Below are 18,839 nucleotides of genomic sequence, written 5' to 3' on the forward strand. Positions count from 1 at the left end.
AAAAATGGTGCAAAGTAGTTTGTGACGTCAAATCGAGAATAGACTTATGCCCCTTCTGAATAGGCCATTTCCGAGTTCATGTCTGCCTCGTCTTCAAAGCGAGTCTATGTGCGGAGTCTTTGTGATGGTAATTAGTTCTACTTTACATATGAATAAAAACTAATTTTCATAACAAAAACTTCGCACTTAGACTCGCTTTGAAGAGGAGGCAGACATGAACTTGGAAATGGCTTATTGGTCATAAAACAACTAGTTAAGTTTTGAAGCTTATGAAAAAGTCATCATTTGGTAAAGAAGAAAAAAACAGAAGGTGTAATGTGTTTCGAAAAGGGGTAAAGGGGAATTTATCGAAAAAATGTTTTTGGGTTAGGTGCACTGCTAATGAGTGCTTTTTTCAAAAAGGAGAAATCGTTTTGTCTTCCAGGATTAAAACCGATTGTGTAGCATCTCAGATCGGAAAACGAAAATCATTACATCCATGCGTGAAAGACATACCGGATTGCTTCATTCGCAAGAGGGAAGGGGAGGCTACATCGCCCGCAAATAGTTTATGAGGATATTTGCCGCACCTGCACTAGTCCTGTTGTTAGGAATACGAGAGATTCTTCCAAATACTAATGTTTGGAAATTGACAATCTACAAATTAATAATAAAAGTTAAAAAGTTTTTACAAACTCGGAGCTAAAAGTTAAAAGTTATGAAATATTTCGTCCGTTTCTCAACCGGACTTCATCAGTCAATGATATGAAAGTTAAAAGGATGAATTTTAAAAAAGGTTTTTAACGCCTCTTGGGGGTTAGAATTGTGTCATAGATGGCTGCTAATTCGTAACCATTGTCTCTGTTTAACGCCGGTTTCGTAAGTTTAATTTGAATAGCTTCTTTTATCCTGCGTTTGAAGGTGTTAACTTCGGTTGATAGTACTTTTGTCTTATTTGGGTCCACCGAGTGGCCCTCCAGGCGACAATGCTCGTGAATAGCTGATGAACTTCTTGATTGGTGTTCTTTCACTCTGATTTCCAGAGAGCGGGCCGTTTCGCCAACGTACTCCTTGTTACACTTCTCACAATGCATCTGGTACACAGTACCGCATTTCTTGAGATTGACAGTTGTGTCCTTCACACGTACCAATTGTGATCTTAGAGAATTGACGGATTTATGAATAAGTGTAACCTCGTGTGACTTGAAAGCTCTTTGCAGGCGTTCCGAGATTCCTTTGATGTATGGCGTTGATGCATAGATTTTCTTCTTGTTTTGAGGTTCTTCGGTATCTTCTGTTGTAGCTTTTTAAAATTCATCCTTCTTTAAAATTCATCCTTTTAACATTCATATCATTGACTGATGAAGTCCGGTTGAGAAACGGACGAAATATTTCATAAGTTTTAACTTTTAGCTCCGAGTTTGTAAAAATTTTTTAACTTTTATTATGCTTCCGGAGCAGGAAACAAATGTTTTTGATTGTACAAATTAATAATTATAGATTTACATCGTTCGAAACAGTATCAAACAGATGACAAAAACGTACAAAGAACTTGGAAATGCCCCAAGTTGTTCCCGCACCCGCGAGTCCAGTTGTTCCACCAATGAGACCAGTTGTTGCAGTACTTATGACACCAGTGGCCCCTGCACTCTGGCACAGAGCAAATAGACTCCCAGAAGCGACATATCCACCGAAGAACGAAGACTGCACAGCCGCTGCCGCCGATCCAGCAGCAACGCCTGATGCTCCGAACCCAAAAGCACCCAAGGCAGCTGTTGCTATAACCGGAGCAGCTATTACGCCTACAGCAGCAGCTCCAACGCCTGCAAGTCCGGTAATTGCCAGCGTCTTTGCAAAAGACCCTTTTCCTTCTCCTCCTCCTGGTTGAAAACACAAAACAAAGCTGAGTAACTGGGTGTTAAGGAATCTCAACCACAGGTCTTTCCGCGCGTCAGCGCCATTCTAAGTCTTACGGAAATTCGACATCTATGTTTTGAATGCGAAAACAGTGCAAATCTACTGTATCCTCGAATAAAAACAGTTGTTGATGGCTGAAAACAGTTTTTGATACCTATGTTTCATTTACCTTTTTCTCTAAAACCTTTGATATTTTGGTCGCCAAAAATGACACAAGCAAGTTAATAACACGAATTTGAGTTTTTTGACAGTTAAGCTGACGTATGGGAAGTTGCCATGGCAACATGAATAAATATAAACAGCCTTTTAAAATCGGTTTTGTTTATTTGCAGAAAATCTGGTCGTTATATGTTCTTTATAATTTGCATGCAACAAGCTTGTAATGATGGTCACAAGTTGACACTATTTTAACATAATAATTTGACAGAGAGATCTTAATTCTCCCTTGTGGAAGGTTCACTGGAATATATAGAATTTCCTCTGTTAAAGTTCAATTTCTTTTCAATACGCCAGTTACTTATTCCTAAACTATTTTCGCGCCAAATTTCGTTAAATTCTAACGAATGGTTCTCGAGAAATAGGCGTATTTCCGAGAAAGCTATTCCGCATTCAATCGCATTTTTTTAACTTACTACGCATGCGCTGCATATAACTGCGTTCTTTCGACAACAAAGAAAAATCTGCGAATTGCAGAGTTCTTTGCATCGCTACCTTTTCTAACATACATTCCTCATAAAAGACTAAAACCATCAAAACACTTTGTTCAATTATGCGGAAAAATAGTACAGAGAGCATTGAGCAACTAAAATGATTGCTTTGTTGAAGTCATGTTTATGTTTTTGCAATCCTTGCACGCGCGCTGCATTGCCTTAGAAAAAAGCGCGCGGTCACCTTAAACATGTAAAGTATTGTATCCGAAGTAATTTTAGTTACCTTTGGTGCAAGTGCACGAGAAAACCATGGTATGTTTAGTAAACAACAAAGAGTATCTCGCAACCATATGCCTTTGCGCATGTCTTTTACACTTAAGTGTGCCTAACCCGGCTCATCTATTTCTTCTTTGCCCCTACAACAAACATCTCGCTGTTCATATCTCGATGTTTCACGCATTATTAGAAGTAAAGTTACCTAAAGTTAGCAAAACCAGCTGTCGTTCTGGTCCTCAACAAAGTTGAGAGGTATGGGTATGGATATGGGTTTATTCTCGATCTGACATAATCATTACGTTCAAGTTTACCAAATGTTTTTACAACGGAAAGCAGTTTGTGACGTCAAACCATGAAGGAACCTTTGCCTCTCTAACCTCGATCTTAGGTCAAAATGAAAGCACATTAAGCCAAGTTTCGCGTTAAAAAAGGTTATATTAACCATTTTATTGCAGTCTCAGTGAATCAAGCTGGGCAGAGTTGCTTTTCTCATTAAAAAGACTACAAATCAAAGAACAAATCATATCAAAAGAAAGATCAAAGAAGATCATAGTGCTCAATTGATGTCAGACCACGCACAGCATCAAGGCCGCATTCGAACACAGGCCATAATGATAAAAAGGTGAGTACTTTCACCACAGCACACATGGAGACATCTACCTGAGTAGCGTGAAAAGGTTTGAGTTTAGGTGCACGTAAATAACTATGCTGAGCATGATGGTCATAATGATTATTATAAATAAATTTTCAAAAACATAGCCTATCCCAGAAATTGCGAGTAAAATAATTCTCCTGCATATATAGCTGTGGAAATCAGAATAGAGAGCATTTAAATATTTTGTGGCATTTGACAAGACTTCCTATGGCATAATTTACTAATTTCCGCACGACGCCGCATAATTCGCACTGAGAGCATAATAGGAGACAATAAAAAAGCTGAGACTTTGTAATAGTTTGTTTCTTAAAGCTTTAAAACGCCACACTTCAATGCAAGTTTAACTCTCAAAGCGACCAAAACGGCCTCCAATCAATTGTAACGTGACAGGACCTGAAGGGCTTTGTAGCCTGCCTTAAATAAGTTTTTACAATTCTACCCGAGTGGTATGGTATTTATGAAAGTCGTCTATTGGTGCAGAACAAAAATAATAGAAGGATAGAAGATCCCCACAGAAGAGTTAAAGTTGGGGTTTGTACTGTATGCTAAGCTAATTAAGGCTACAATATTCTTCAACATTCAATAAATAGTCCACTGCAGAGATATGATCCCTAGTGTTTGACTTAACCAACAACAAATATTTATTTATAAAAAAATTAATTCAGAGTGCAGTCTGCCTATTGTTTGTCTGTGTGCAAAACGACTTTTTACCAGTGCAGAAGATAGGTTTCAACCCTAGAACCAATAATAACAGCTACAAATAAGCAAAGAAAAATCGCATAATTTGCCGAATAAATCAGATGCCCTGTTTCATTACCAATAAATAGTAACGATCTTAACATCGATGAGGATGATCGTGACGACCATGACTGCTATTATTATCGTTATTATTATTACCATTTGCAGATGGATCGTTATCTCCAGGCTTAACATCATATTCTTCGTCTTTTTCCTCTTTTGGTTCTATTTCTTCTTCTTCCTGTAAAAGAAAAAAAAATCATTGGTTTAGCTGCATATATCAGCAATTCCTTTACTGTTGTGACTGATTGTTCATTGCTTGGGTCAATTCAACAAAACTTTTACACCTGTAATTTACAAGTGTAGCTATTGTTCTCAGACTCTAAAACAATGGCTACACTTGTAAATTACACCGGTAAAAGTTTTATTGAATTGACCCCAAGACTAGGGTGTGGCATTGTCCTGCATCATGAAAGACTCCATTCTCGTCACCAGACCTTGGGTCGACCCAAGGCTCTGGGAAACTCTGTGTAGAAGAGCATGCGCTGTAGGGTTCTTATACCTAAGTAGGTAAGTAATTTTATTTAACCATGCACATATGGCATATGAGCGATAGCTCGTTTAAATGCAAATGTGTCATAAAAATTACAATGTGATAATTTAAATAATCTTACATGTACAAGTAATGAGTGAGAAATAAGAAATAAAAATTAAATCAACTGAAATGAATAATAACCTATTACAATAATTAATAATTTAATAAAAGAAAATATTGGTAATTAGACTGTCTATTTACAAATCATACAATTGCAGTCATACGATGAAGACAACTGTATGTTTTGTAAGTTCTTCCGAAATGTAGAAAGGGATTCCGACATCCTTATTTTGTCTGGTAGATTGTTCCATTGTTTACTAGCCTGGTACGTGAAAGAATATTGCATATAAGATGAGGTTGGTCTTGGAATAACAACCTTAAGATGGCCCCGTAGTTTGTAACCGTTGCTACGCAGGATAAACATTTCCCGAATGCAGTTCGGTGCCTGGTCATAAATACTTTTGTATGCGAGTATCAGTGCTTGTTCTATGCGTCGGTGTTCCAGGCTTTTAATATGTGCGATGTTAAGTAACTCTTCATAAGCAGTCGATTCAGAGTGATTAAGAAAAGTCCTCAGAGCGACTGCTTTGGTTGACTCTAGTTTTGCAGACAGACCTTTACTTAGACCTATGAACAGTGGTGATACATATTCAAAGTGAGGCAAAATAAATACTTTGTACAATTTAATCATAACATCTAAGGGTATAAATTTACGAATGCGACGAAGAATTGAAACTTGTGTTCACTTTCCGGCAGATTTCTTTAATATGTGCTCTAAAAGAGAGTGAATTGGCGATGATTACTTCCGAGGAGCTTGATCTGTGAAACGTAATCCAGTTCATTGCTGTCAATAACAAAGGCCGTTGGTAGAGTTGCTCTGTTAAAGACGATGGATTGAGATTTACTATGATTGATCGCCAGGAAGTTCTTACGAAACCAGGAGACGAGTAGACCAAGGTTGTTTTGTAGGTTTATTTGCAAGGTGGATGGACAAAGGCTTAAAGAGTACCCCGTAGTGTCATCGGCATAAAATCTTAAGGAGGACGAAATATCTGAAAAGTTCGCATCGTTCATATACATACATATATTGAAGAGAAGGGGACCCAAGATTGAACCTTGAGGAACTCCACTCTTCATAATTTGCCAATCTGACAAATTACCATCTATCTTGACATGTGGCTTTCGATCAGTCAAGTAAGAACATAAAAGTTGTAGGGCGTCTTCAGTTACACCATACGCTGACAGCTTTGCAAGAAGCAAATTATGGTTAATAGAGTCAAATGCTTTGGAGAGGTCTATAGTAATTGCTGCAGAGTATTCGCTAGAGTCTGAATTTTCTCTAATACCTTCGCATGTCTTGAGAAGGGCTGTTGTACATGAATGTCCTTTCAGGAAACCAGACAAATTCCCACTGAGAAAGTCAAGAGAAAACTCGTATAGCTGATCAAAGTTAACTCTTTCGACTATTTTTGAAACAGCCGATAACACAGATACAGGACGGTAATTAGATTTTAGAAGTCTCGCTGTCTTTTCTGTAGATCGGAGAGACAATGGAATTTTCCAATATGTAGGCCAGGAGCTAGTAATGATGCACCGATTGATAAATTTTGTGGGAGAACTGAAAATTCCTAGCTCAGCAAGTTTCAGCAGACGTGGAGAGATTCCGTTAGCACCGGTGGATTTATTAATTTTGATACTAGAAAGTATCCTTCTGATGTAAGAATCCCGAACAGGAGTGAATGAAAAGCTCATTTGTCCTTTAAATTTCTGTTCAATTCGTATAACACTGGAATGAGTCTTAAACTCTTCTGGCTGAAAGTTGGACATGTGGGTAGGCCTAGGCACTGCATGAATGAAATAATCGTTGAGAAGATTGGCGAAATCAATACTATCAGTAATGAGGCGCCCATCTTCAATCAGTTGAATATGGCCGTTACCTCTGTCTTTACTTGGAAGTAAACAATGAAATTTCTTCCAAAATTCCCCAGGGTGCTCGGAGTTTGTACCCTGCGAGCAGAGGCCCTTCGATCTTCCTAGATAAGTCGGGAAGAGGAAGGGACCTCTGCCAGCCGCCTCGACTTTCTTTGATTTGCCGCTCATCCACCGAAACGGATGAGTCAGTCCGGTTTGAAACCAGTTTTATCCGTTTTGGCACAGTGCGCATGTGCCTTCCTAGAAATTGCTGACTAAATGCACGCCCACAGTACACCTCATACACTCGTGAGATTCAAAACAATGGCGGAGGTTTCAAGCATTTCTCTTTCGAAAGATGTATTTGAGAAAGCAGTGAAAAATGCATTGGGAAGAGTGAATACAAGTGGAATATGCTATCTCTCACAACACCAGTCGAAGGCCATGTTTAATTTAGTGTGTGGTAAAGATTCTTTTGTCTGTTTGCCAACCGGCCATGGCAAATCGCTAATTTACCAACTCTGTCCCGTTGTTGTCAAAGAACTTTCTAGCATTGGATTGAAACAGTTCCAGAGCGACCCGTTAGTTGTTGTTGTCTCTCCGCTAAATTCTCTCATCGAGGATCAAATAGGATCCTGTGGAAAACTGGGCTTGAAAGCGTGCAAAGTGGACTCGGAAAGCCTCGAAAAGCTGAAGGACTCCTGCGACTTTGAAATTTTGTATGCAAGCCCCGAGATATTTGACGATCAAGAAGCCAGATCGCTACTTCAGCAGTACAGCGCTAGACTCGTTGGAATTGTTATCGACGAATCTCACTGTATCGTGCATTGGTAAGATTTTAAATTTTGAAAGTTTTTTTTTTCCTATTCGCTCCATACTAACTTGTTATGATTCTCTCTCGTGCACGTGTTTCTCGAGTGGGGTCTTCTCTCTTAGAATTGACATCTGCACGGTCGATCTCTAACGTATTGATATTATTACGTTTTCTTTCTGTTACCATAAAGCCTGAACAGATATGTGAATAAAAGGTGGCTTTGCACAATCAGATAGCGTTGATTATTCACCTGATTGTTATTTACAAACTAGACTTTAAGTATATCTGTTGTCAGAATATCCTCATAACAACCTTTCTAATTTTAGGGGAACTGGCAACAAGAGAGAGCAACCCTTCAGGGAATCTTATGGCAGTATAGGTCACCTCAGAGTCTTTACTAAGGCACCATTTCTGTGCATGACTGCCACAGCTAGCCAAAAAATAAGAAGCAAGATTATAAAACTGCTCAACATGAGAAACCCCAAGGTAATAAGGCAATCACCAGACAAGAAAAATATCTCTTACCATGTTGAAAAGGCAGAAGAATTGGATGAAACTTTTGAGTGGATTTTGGATTTGTTTTCTTCCTGCATCGCAAAAATTCCGAAAACAATTATTTACTGTAGATCATTAAAGGACTGTGGAGAGATCTACTCATTGTTTGACGAAATAGCTACCCATTCTGAAGCACCAGTTGTCTCCATGTATCATAGTAAGACGCCAGAGCAAATTAAGCAAAAAGTACTCTCATCTCTCTTGGAAGAGGATGGTGACTGCCGCATTGTTATCGCAACAAGTGCTCTTGGGATGGGTGTGAATATTCCCAATATCCGACAGATCATTCATTATGGTGCTGCATCTGATTTGGAAAGTTATGTGCAAGAAGTTGGTCGTGGTGGTAGAGATGGACAGCCTTGCAAGGCAATACTGTATTACCGGCCATTCCATCTTGCTCATTGTGATGAGCACATGAGAAATTACTTAAAAAACACAGACAAACAGTGCAGGAGGGATCTTCTGATGAACTATTTTAAGGAGAAACCTAACAAGCCAAATGTCAAGCATGACTGTTGTGATGTTTGCCTAGCGGCCTGCAAATGCTGCGTGTGCAACGCTCTTGAAAAGCCATCTGATGTGACACCACCAAATGAGACGGTTCAAATGGCAACTGTGGTTCGGCAGGTCCAGGAAGAGGACAGAGAATTTCTCTATGAAATGCTTAAAGACATAAAAATTAATACAGAATCACCTACCTCTGTGCTGGGTAGTGCTGGACTTGTTTTTGAACTTGGTGAGCAGGTTTTAGAGGCTATTGTAAGTAAGTGCGAATATGTATTTTCAGTATCTTTTATCATGGACAACTTTCCTATTTTCAGTGAAGAAGTGGCAAATGAAATTTTGATTATCTTTGATGAAATATTCAATGACATTGACAAGGCCGAGTTTCTTTCTAGTATGGACCAAAGTGTTATAGATGACATGTCTTTCCTTGATGTTGATGAACAAGCATCTGGATTTACCGATAGTGATACCTATCACAGTGACTGATTTACATTTACATTTATATTATTTTAATAAAACAAGGCAAATAACGTAACCATGTTTAGTCCTAGACACATCTGTGCCTCAGATATACACAAACTAAAACTGACAGCAAATTTTTTCAAATTACTTTTTTTGGCCCTGATATCGACATACCTTATTTCCACATTAAGTCCACGTTTGTTATAGTTCCAATTTGATGCTGATAACTCAGCTAAACAGATGATCCCTTTTTTTGTAAGACTCAAATTGAGATTTCATGTTGCTGGGTATGAAACTAGAAATCAAGGAACCAAACAACCAGGTAATCTTGTATTTCTGGTTTCTTTGAAAGTACCCTGCTGGGGTAATGTGGGTACTTCTAAGACAAATCCCCATCTCCTGACCCTTATTCCATTAGTTGTTCTCATATTGTTGATGAAAGAAAAAAAAGGGAGCTGAAGCCTCTGGTTGGGCTGAAAAGTTTAAGGTCATAGCTGACTTGTTTTGAGCCTGCATTAATTTAGGATTAGACAACTGTGGACAGTTGTTCAAAGGCTGTTCAGCACTAACTTGGGGTGAAATTTTTATCTCGGTCTATTTTCTAGGGTTCACTAATGTTCACTATTTTTGTAGAGCATACAATCTTCAAACTGTGCACAGAAAGCATTACACTTATGCTGAGAAGCTTTTGAATGTACATTCAAATTGTGCACTACCCCTGGGTTATCTTAATCTTAATCATGCCTGGAACAACCAAGTCCTGGATTAAGATCTGAGAGTGTAATTTGATTTCTAGATACTCAAACAGCAGAAAATGTTTACCCTAGGTTAGCAGCAAAAAACAGCTCTGACAATCAAGGAACATATCATTGATCAACAGGTTATACTTGTCTATACAGATATCGGTTGTGCCTGTGCCATTGGCGTTTATGTCTGTTGATCCATTGATGTGTGGACTTTTTGTCAAGGGCACAAAAAATGTTTCTCTGCAACTTTGGGAAAGCTTTGTATTCCCGGCCAACAGTATGCTTGAATGTTTTACTCTTGTGATGAACTTGCTCTAAAATGTTTGAGAAAACCCTGCTCTTATTCTTGTTAGAATGATGACCTTTTCCCTTTTCAATAGCAAGGTCACAACATGTTCCAATTATGATTTTCTCCCTTGATCCCTCTGACTTGGTAATTTCTTCAACAATTTTATCATTGATGTTTTGGACACCCAGTGCCCTGATTTCTTCTTTAGCAATCTTGTTGTGTTGCTCCAAGCGCAAGTCCCTTGATATTCTTGTGCCAGGTCCTTCTTGAAGGCCTGCAAATCTGTTCCATTTAAATCTGTGGGCATCTCTAGGAGTGAGCAGACCTGATATTGAGGCCTGCACACGGAGACCAGCTAAGGCATACTTGTTTGCCCCATTTAGGCGGTAAAGAAAGGTGAGGAATTTCCAGACTCTAATTAGTCTGTCTCCATCCCCCTCCTTGACAGCATCTTCAGCATCACGTATTAAAAGACCAAGGCTTATATGAAGGCAACCATAGTTAAAAATTCCATCCTCAGGCTTTTTGGTCTTGGCTTTCTCTGTTGTTTCTTCTTCCACAAACAGGCTGTGTGTGTTCTGCTCATGACGAGTACGGCACTTTCTATACTTGAACGTACGGTTGCATGCAGGGTCACGGCATCTTACTACCTCTTCTTCCTCCTGACCGTGGTCCTTTAGGCTTTCAACACTGTCCATGATGTATGCATCAAGCATAGAGTATAATTGTTGATGAAACCATTGTCGTTTTTCAGTCACACCAGCTTCCTTGAGACCTTCAGGCAAGCAGTGCTCTTTAGGCTCCTCTGAAACATCATCCATGCCAAAGTATGTCATGGTTGCTGAGCAAATAAATGCATCTGTTTCTGTCTGGAAAAACTCTCTGATTTTGTCATAGTTCTCACCCAGTACATCTCCAAGAGCATTGCTATTGCCAGTTATAATAGCATTTGATGCAAAAGTACCCCAGTCCACCAGAGAGTTTCCCTTCCGAAGCATGTCCATGACAACCTGAGAGTGAGGAAAGGTTGAGGGATTAAAACATTTTGCTTTACCTAGTTTTTAATTTACACTAAATGCACTGATTTTCATGTTTTCCAAACACCTAAAACATCAGTTTCAGTTGTTTGTTAACGCTTAATTTAAGAGGACAGATGGCAAATTGTTCCTCGACATATGTAAAAGACAGCTGTTCAACAGTAGGTTGCCTAAAATGTGTGTAATTGCACAGTTGGTTTTGATACATCGATCAAATTGTCAATCATTTACACTTTATGTAAGCTTCAATTTATTATTTTCTTATGATGTGTAAATAACACTTACCTTACATGCAATCCTAATTGCATGCCAGTCTTCATTCTTGGGCCACACGCCCTGCAGTCTTTCCAATGTGTCTGCACCATCACTCCTAGCAAGCTGCACATTTCTTGCTCTCTCTTCCGTCAGCTGGTCACCACCAAAAAATACTGTGCTGAGGGGAACTTTCTCTGCTTCACCATTTTTGTTGACCTTTGTTGTCATTGGAACATATGTATTCTGCAGATGTTCAAGGATATCCACCATGTCCTCATTGACATTTTCATTTTTAGGGAGTACACCAAGAGGAATCTACAAATACAAGAATACATAAACCAAGTAAATCACAATTAAAAGGAAGAAATTATTGACTTTTTTCTTGTAGGTAGTGAACATCAAAGAAGTTGACATGATGAAGAAGATATATGTTGTAATCCTTTTTTATAAATAAAACAATTCAATGAAGTGGGCTTGAGCAAGTAGTCAGGCATGTAAATTCAAGGGAAACAAAAATACCAACAAGCCTAAAATTTTATCAACTTGTTAGTTATATTCAAATTTATCTGCTAATTTCACATCTGCTGAGAGTAAGACTAATAACAAAGTACACTCAAGGGAGGGAAATAATGCAAGAAGTCAAGGGGGCTTAGAGTAATAAGACTCTGATAAGTTCCAAAAAATTAAACTTTGTTTTTTATTTTTGCGGGATTTTTCAGTTTCAAAGTAATAAAACTGGGTACAAAATCAAGCCAACATAATGGCCAATTAGAAACTTACAGTAAGTGGGCCTCTCACAGAAGCAGAGCCCTATGTCTTGTTTTAGTTTTTCAGCAACAATCAAACTTTTCCTCTGGTGTTATAGTCAGACATGACAGGGAGCATATGATTTCAAGTACTTAGCAGACTTTCAAAGTGTGTTCAAATCATGCACTGCTGCAATTTATTGTACACAATAAAATAAACATAATATGTTTATTTTATTATATTGTTTCATCTACAAACTCACCTCTGGAACTGGTAACTTCATAACTTCACTGTATTGATGTGGTATGTGATAAATGATACTTTTCTTCAAAAAGGCAAAGGATGGCATGTACTTCACAATAACTCGTGACCACAATACCATGAAGTCCCTTTTTAGTTCTTGTGTGTCATCGTTGCTTGGAAAAAACGAACTGACCGGGACCTCCTCGAGAGTAACTTCATGCTTGTCAGGAAGGTGATTTCCACTGACTTGATCCTGAAATGCCACAGAATTAAACCAATGGAAAGACTTGTTCTTATTGTCTGTGGTCATGTGGCGTACATTAACATGAAGATCACAATTGTCTCCAACAATCTGATAGCCAGCATTCACAGTTGGTATGGAACTATTTTGCTCACTATTCACAGATGCTACAAGGCCATCCTTACTGATACCACTTTTTAAAACCTTGGAGCAGATGTTTTCAACAACTGTATTGGTGTCTGCATTGCATGCAAGATTAAGGCACGTGGTATCTAATGTCATCAGTGATGAAGACGAAGAAGTACAAGTGGTAGGGGTTGCTGAGGGTTGGTCATTCTTTAGCCTTTCAGTGTAAGCCTGAAAGTCAGCCATGGATGGAGGTTTTGGCAAATATGCAACTTCTCTTAATTCCTTTGTCAGCATATCATTGCATCTCTGAACTTCATAATGAAATTCGTCTCTTTCTTTCCATTCCAGAAGCTGTCTGTCGTGGTCCTTCCCGAGTTCCTTTAATTTGGAAGAAACTGTTGTCGGATGACAGGAAAGGCCCATTTTGCAAAGCATTTCAAGTCCCTGAAGACAAGAAGGAATAAAAATAATCATGATCAGCATTATTATCATCATCATAAACTATATCATCTTATCAATAAACTCTTTAAAATGTAAACGTTCAGATTTTTATGCGTATCCCCCCAAATTAGAGAAACATTTACATTCATCTATCAATTCTTGTGATTCTTTGGTATGAATTAATATTATCAATAAGTGCCATCACTACATCTAACTATATTTTTAAGTATATCATCAATGGAAAGTACATAAACAGTAAGCACATTAGATATTATTAACAGTATTTGTTGCTTTACTCTGCTAGGGGCCCTTTAATGAGCATGAATTAGGAAACTCTTGTGATGATGTTATTAGATTTTCACTTTGGTTCCCTTTTTTATTTATTTAAACTAGGTGATCACATTTGGCATTACTTGTGCAATATGCATTATGGTAAAAAAAATAGTGCAAAGAGTCTTAACTCATGATTACGAAACCATATCATGCAAAGGGCCTATCAAACAACACTATTGCAACAACTCCTAAACATACCAAGCCTCCTGTACCAGTATGGCGGAGTACCAAGCCTGTCCTATATGCAAGAGCTGACATCTCAGGACATCTTTCACGGAGAATGGTAGCTGCAATGGTTGCCTTGACATTTTGATCAACTGTGGAGGTCCGTGAAGCTCTTTTACTGATTTTTGAGCAGCATAAGCTTTCAAGAAGTTGGTTGAGGAGGGGAATTTCTTTCTCAATTTCGTGAACCAAGGTTTCCATGCAAAAAGCTACAAGACCCTCAGCTTTTGTTTGACGCAAAATACTATTCTTACGCTTTTTGCACAGTTCTTCAAGCTCATTGTCCATTTCTTTTATCAGAAGCTCCTTGATACTTCTAGACAGCTCTGGGGCGTGCGTCATTGCTTTGCATGCAGTACCAAATAGGCCCAGAGATAAATATTTGACAACATTCGCAACTTCACCCTCCACATTTTTCTTTTGCTGCCCAGAAGGATAGGAAAGAACAACCTAAAAAGTAGAAATAAATAGAGAAGTAAATAAAAGATTAATGTAATTATTCAATTAATATTCACATAACTGATACCAAGAAAAAAAAATTACAATACTAGCAATGCAATAAACTAATATAAGAAAACAAAATCCCCTTTCAAACTATCATAAACTATCATAAAATGATTTGAAAGTCCGAGAAACAAACAAACTTTGGCGCTATAACCACAATTCAAGCGAGTTAGCATGCCAACTATTGTTTACAAATGGAGGGCCTTCGGATGAAAGGTCAAAACCATAAAATCTCTGGAATTCTAACTTTCAAAGGGGAAACAAAATTGTTTCGAAAAAAATTTCCTAACCTGCACTGGTACTTTATCGGATGTACTTTTGATAGCGTCTTCTTTAGCAGACAATTGCTCCAGCGGCTTTATCGGATCCACCACTTCCATCGGCTGAGAGGAGTTACAGCTTTCCACACTTTCCGGTAATGGTTGAAAGAAATTCGAGAAGTCTTCCTCCTGTTCATTACAATTTGACGAAAAAAGCGATAATCGGCCTGAGCGAATTTTTTTGTGTGCTTTGGGCGAGGGGCTTGACTTTGTGAGTCGCTTTACGCTTACCATCTTGCGACAACACGAAGAATATTTCGCGCGAAACTCCCTGATTTGTTGCATCACCACATTGTACCTTTTCTCTAACGATTCCGTTTGGCGTCCACAGGGTCTACAGACACGACTTGACTGAACAGTAACGTCGATACTTTCTTCCAAGATGCTCTGTAACTTAGCACGAAGACCAGGTTGATTTTCCACGTTAAACGTGCATCGTTCCCCAACTAGCGACATCCCGCATATCAAGCACGCCACATCTTTTCTTGCAACACGGGTTTTGGACGTAACCTTTTTCACGGGCGTCTTCGGAGAACCAGGAATTCCTGACGATTCCATGCTGGAATCGCCTGGATTTAACTCGATCACTAAACCTTTTTTTTGAACGAACTGTTCTACTATATTATTTGCCGCGATTACCGTGCAAGAACCTCGCGGAAAAGCAGCTGTGTCAAAAATTAATATTGAATTGTTCATGGAAGCGAGGCCGAGCAAGGCTCGGTTACATTTAATTTAGCGCATGCTCAACAGGGAAAGTCGAGGCGGCTGGCAGAGGTCCCTTCCTCTTCCCGACTTATCTAGGAAGATCGAAGGGCCTCTGCTCGCAGGGTACGGAGTTTGTGGATACATTAATGCAGTATGATTTAAGGGCGGAACGTTTGAAAGATGTGACAAAGTTACGTTGTTTCCTGTAGGCCTCCCAATTTTCAGACGTTTTGTTCTTAAACCTTAATTTCTATGCAGACGATTTCTTGTGTTTATAGCCTGAATAATTTTTGGTGTCATCCATGACACAGTGTTACCGCGTACCAGTTTCTTCTTAAGCGGTGCATGACGATCAATCACTTCAGTGGATAATTTATACCAGTGCGCCCAGATGTCGTTGATATCATCGTAAACAAACGCAGAGTCCCAGGGGACACTGTGTAAATCCTGGAGAAAAATGTCAGCGTTGAACCGTTTCATTGAGCGAAAAGTAATGAGCTTTGGTGGAGGTTTAGGTAGCTTCCATTTTCGAATTGTAACAACCATATCGTGATCACTGATACCGAGTTGTAAAGTCTTGGTATAGCAGAATCTTTCCGGATGAGTTGTCAAAATAACAACCTAAAAATTTGCCCTTTGAACCTTACCGCGCATGCTCACTCCTAATGCTAACATGAATGCCCCAATTAGAGACGCTTAGACGCTTTTGATTGTTCTTCATGAAAAGAAGAGAAGACCCAAATATCCCATATCCCCATAAGTTTTTTATCTAAATATCCCGTATTCCTGATAACCCCTAATAGGTCCTAGTTGTTTTTAGTGGCAAATTTAGTAGCATTAATAATAAGAAATAACCTCTTTTTGTATTTATCTTTCTGGTAATCTCGCCACATTTTCCGAAGTTTACCCGTGGTTGTAGTTCCCTGTAACTGGACAATTTGTGTTGACTATTTGTGCATCCCACGGATAAGCCCTAATAGGCGTCTTGTTTTCAGTTCTTTTCGATATTGTAGTGCTGTCTGGAACTTTTGTAGGGAACAAAATAATGTTAAGCTTGAATTTGAATTTTTCTCATTTATTTACGTGGCCGTTTCTTTGTAAATCTTTCTTTGCAATTCCATCGCTTTTTGCGTTGACAGAACGCAGTTCAAATGCAGACCGAATGAAGATTTTTTGGGACAACCCATGCAACGATCTTCAGAGACTCCAAATTATGCCCACCACAGATTACAGCACGGAGAAACATAAATGACATCATCTCCAAGCATGTGCGCATCATCGCAAAGCACGTGCATGGAAGATGATTTCGTTTCTTTATCGTTCTTTCGGATAGTCACGATTTTTTAAGCCTTTCAATGGAAAAGTCCAAATAATACCACCCTACAGTAGAAAAATTCCAAACAAATAATACCAAACCAACGACAGCCATGACACAAAACACCGTGTTGGCTTTCAAATGCAAAACCTATGATACATTGCTATTTTTAACATATCAAACGTACTGCAACTATTTGTCTGTTCTTGTCCATCAGGTCTATTGTAATTAGTTCCCTGAGGGACCAGACAGCCATATAGATCTTGTAAATGCATGTCACTGTATTATCATTCGATTCGTATTTCAATGTTATTTTCTATTGCGGTCTTCTAAACGTTTGTTTTACATTTTATTTTACTTCTAATGGATGGTTTTCCTTGCGAATAAATTATAAAGGCGCTCATAATATTTGGGTGGGTAAACACCCACGCGACGGGTAGAACACAAGAAAACTCATTCCATATCATTAAATAACAAAACCTGCTATTGTTTTATCGTTCTGAAAATTTTCTGATAATTGGCATGTGCTGGCCCTGTATGGCTTTGAATTCTGAAGCTGTTCAGTCCTCGTTCATTAAAATGATTCTGTTCCTCTTCATCATAACAAAAACGTGAAGCAAGGCTAGCGACAAAAAATCGCTGTGACTCGTGTACAGTATGTTGCCTAGTATCCGATCGGTACCAGTATACGACTTAGCTCTTTCGGTTAAGGAAGGAAAATTATAGTAGTTTTAAACTGAAGTGGTCGGATACTGGGCAACATACTGTACCAGTCGATAAATTTGAATTTATTCGGAACGTCATCAAAAAAAACTGAAATCATCTCTCACTAAAAAACGCGATAAAGGGCCTTGAGAGTCCTATAAAAGTTATAGGTTTAGGTCGAACAGGAAATATGTCCCTTACTTTTTCAGATGATGTCTTGCTTTGGTTACACGTTTCGTCTTTACTCTTGTCTTCCATCTTAGTTGGACAAGTTGAACACAAAAGAACCTTGCACTCAAGTGTTTATATCAAAGCGCAGTCTGTATTAGACAACACCGCTGATACGTAAGGACGGCTGGACCCTCTTTCTGCAATGACATATATTTAGTAAATACCAGGGCTCGAAATAACGGCCGGTCAACGGACAATGTCCGAACTGACTTGGGAGTTGGCCGGTCAACCTTTCGTCTTGCCGGTCACATTTGATCGTTTTGAAAATGAAATAAATTAAAATTTCCATGCTGTTCAGTTGTTTCAGTTGTAGTAAGTCACTGTGGTTGTCTACCATTTACCACAAAAATCCGGAAATTTCGGTTGGAATGTAAATGGTAAGCCTATTTTGGTCTTCCCAAACGGAAAATTTCCGGAGAAAACGGGATTTCTTGAAAGGTAGTCCAAAATTCCCAAACGGAATTTCCAAACGGAAAACGTGTTTACCATTTGCATTCCCCCATGATTTTGCCTCCCTCCAGACTCTCTCGGTAACCTTGAACGGATTTTGTAAATGGTACACGCCGATTCCAACTAAATTTCCCATTCGGGAGTTTTTGCTTACCATTTGAACAAACCTAGTACATACCGGTTTCTGCTTGTAGATGGTAAACAACCTGTGTATAGGACGTTTTCAACCAACCTCTAGAGACACCAATAACAATAGAGAAACGTACGACTTCTGGTGGACGAACAAAAGACGCTAACGAGAGATCTTTTGTTTTCGTCCACCAGCATGGCGGCGATGACGTCACGTGAAAACCATCTATTGTTATTTGCGGAACTTTGATCTGAAATCCTGGGTGAAATGCAACAAGATCCGTCGTTGACAATGAGTGCTTTAAAGTGCTATAAGCTCTAAGCAACAACTTTTTTGGAAATATATAACGCCAGTTTTGGTTCATGGCCCCTGTTTCAAGAGTTATTTACTTTATATAATTTGACAGGCCAGAAACGGTACGTGACCGAGCTAAAATGAATTTGGCCGGTCATCGTGTCCGGAGACTCTCCGGAGATTATTTCGAGCCCTGAAATACTATACGCTCCATGAAGCGTACACTGAGTTGCTTGTGGTACCTGTTACACAAAAACAGATGGCACTGAATTGGGTGGTATTGAACTGCAGGGTTCCAGTTAATTTTTTCAAGGGGGGTCATTACCCACATGTCGTGGCAGCAGAGGCTCTTTGGCTCAGACGTTCACACCTTTAATTATTTTGTAATGCCCTGTCCAGTTTTGAGGTATTTTAGTTTTTTTGAGCTTTGGTAATAAATT

The 18,839-nt window shown here is 38.9% G+C and overlaps 2 protein-coding genes across 5 annotated transcripts in view; one reads left to right on the top strand and one right to left on the bottom strand.

The window, feature by feature from the left end:
• Window positions 1-18,310, bottom strand: part of LOC138024866 (tauropine dehydrogenase-like) — a 21,683-nt gene extending 3,373 nt beyond the window's left edge. For 2 of the 3 annotated variants that reach the window (XM_068872051.1, XM_068872050.1), the window contains exons 1-4: window positions 18,154-18,310; window positions 17,496-17,662; window positions 4,375-4,456; window positions 1,525-1,859 (exon numbers count right to left, since the gene is read on the bottom strand). In XM_068872051.1, the coding sequence (XP_068728152.1) occupies window positions 1,525-1,859; window positions 4,375-4,456; window positions 17,496-17,552 (474 nt within the window). In that variant the 5' untranslated portion in view covers window positions 17,553-17,662; window positions 18,154-18,310. The remainder of the gene's footprint in view (window positions 1-1,524; window positions 1,860-4,374; window positions 4,457-17,495; window positions 17,663-18,153) is intronic. The other variant, XM_068872052.1, reaches the window with a different exon arrangement.
• On the top strand, window positions 7,057-13,227 carry LOC138024574 (ATP-dependent DNA helicase RecQ-like). 2 transcript variants are annotated; one of them, XM_068871803.1, is made up of 3 exons: window positions 7,057-7,551; window positions 7,862-8,826; window positions 13,095-13,227. In XM_068871803.1, exons 1-3 carry the CDS (start codon window positions 7,166-7,168, stop codon window positions 13,208-13,210), a joined length of 1,467 nt encoding a protein of 488 aa, XP_068727904.1. In that variant the 5' UTR covers window positions 7,057-7,165; the 3' UTR covers window positions 13,211-13,227. The 2 variants fall into 2 exon arrangements, with proteins under 2 accessions (XP_068727904.1, XP_068727903.1); XM_068871802.1 differs by lacking the exon at window positions 13,095-13,227 and having other exon boundaries at window positions 7,862-9,105.
• Window positions 18,311-18,839: the final 529 nt, after the last annotated feature.

This window comes from Montipora capricornis, chromosome 11, assembly GCF_036669925.1.
Source record: "Montipora capricornis isolate CH-2021 chromosome 11, ASM3666992v2, whole genome shotgun sequence".
Taxonomy (NCBI): Eukaryota; Metazoa; Cnidaria; class Anthozoa; order Scleractinia; family Acroporidae; genus Montipora; species Montipora capricornis.

What these genes read in the sequence shown, in the direction of transcription:
- LOC138024574 (XM_068871802.1), top strand. Translation starts at nt 7,166, where the DNA reads ATGTTTAATTTAGTGTGTGGTAAAGATTCTTTTGTCTGTTTGCCAACC. An exon ending in TCTCACTGTATCGTGCATTG is followed by an intron (nt 7,552 to 7,861) that starts GTAAGATTTTAA and finishes TTCTAATTTTAG; the next exon opens with GGGAACTGGCAACAAGAGAG.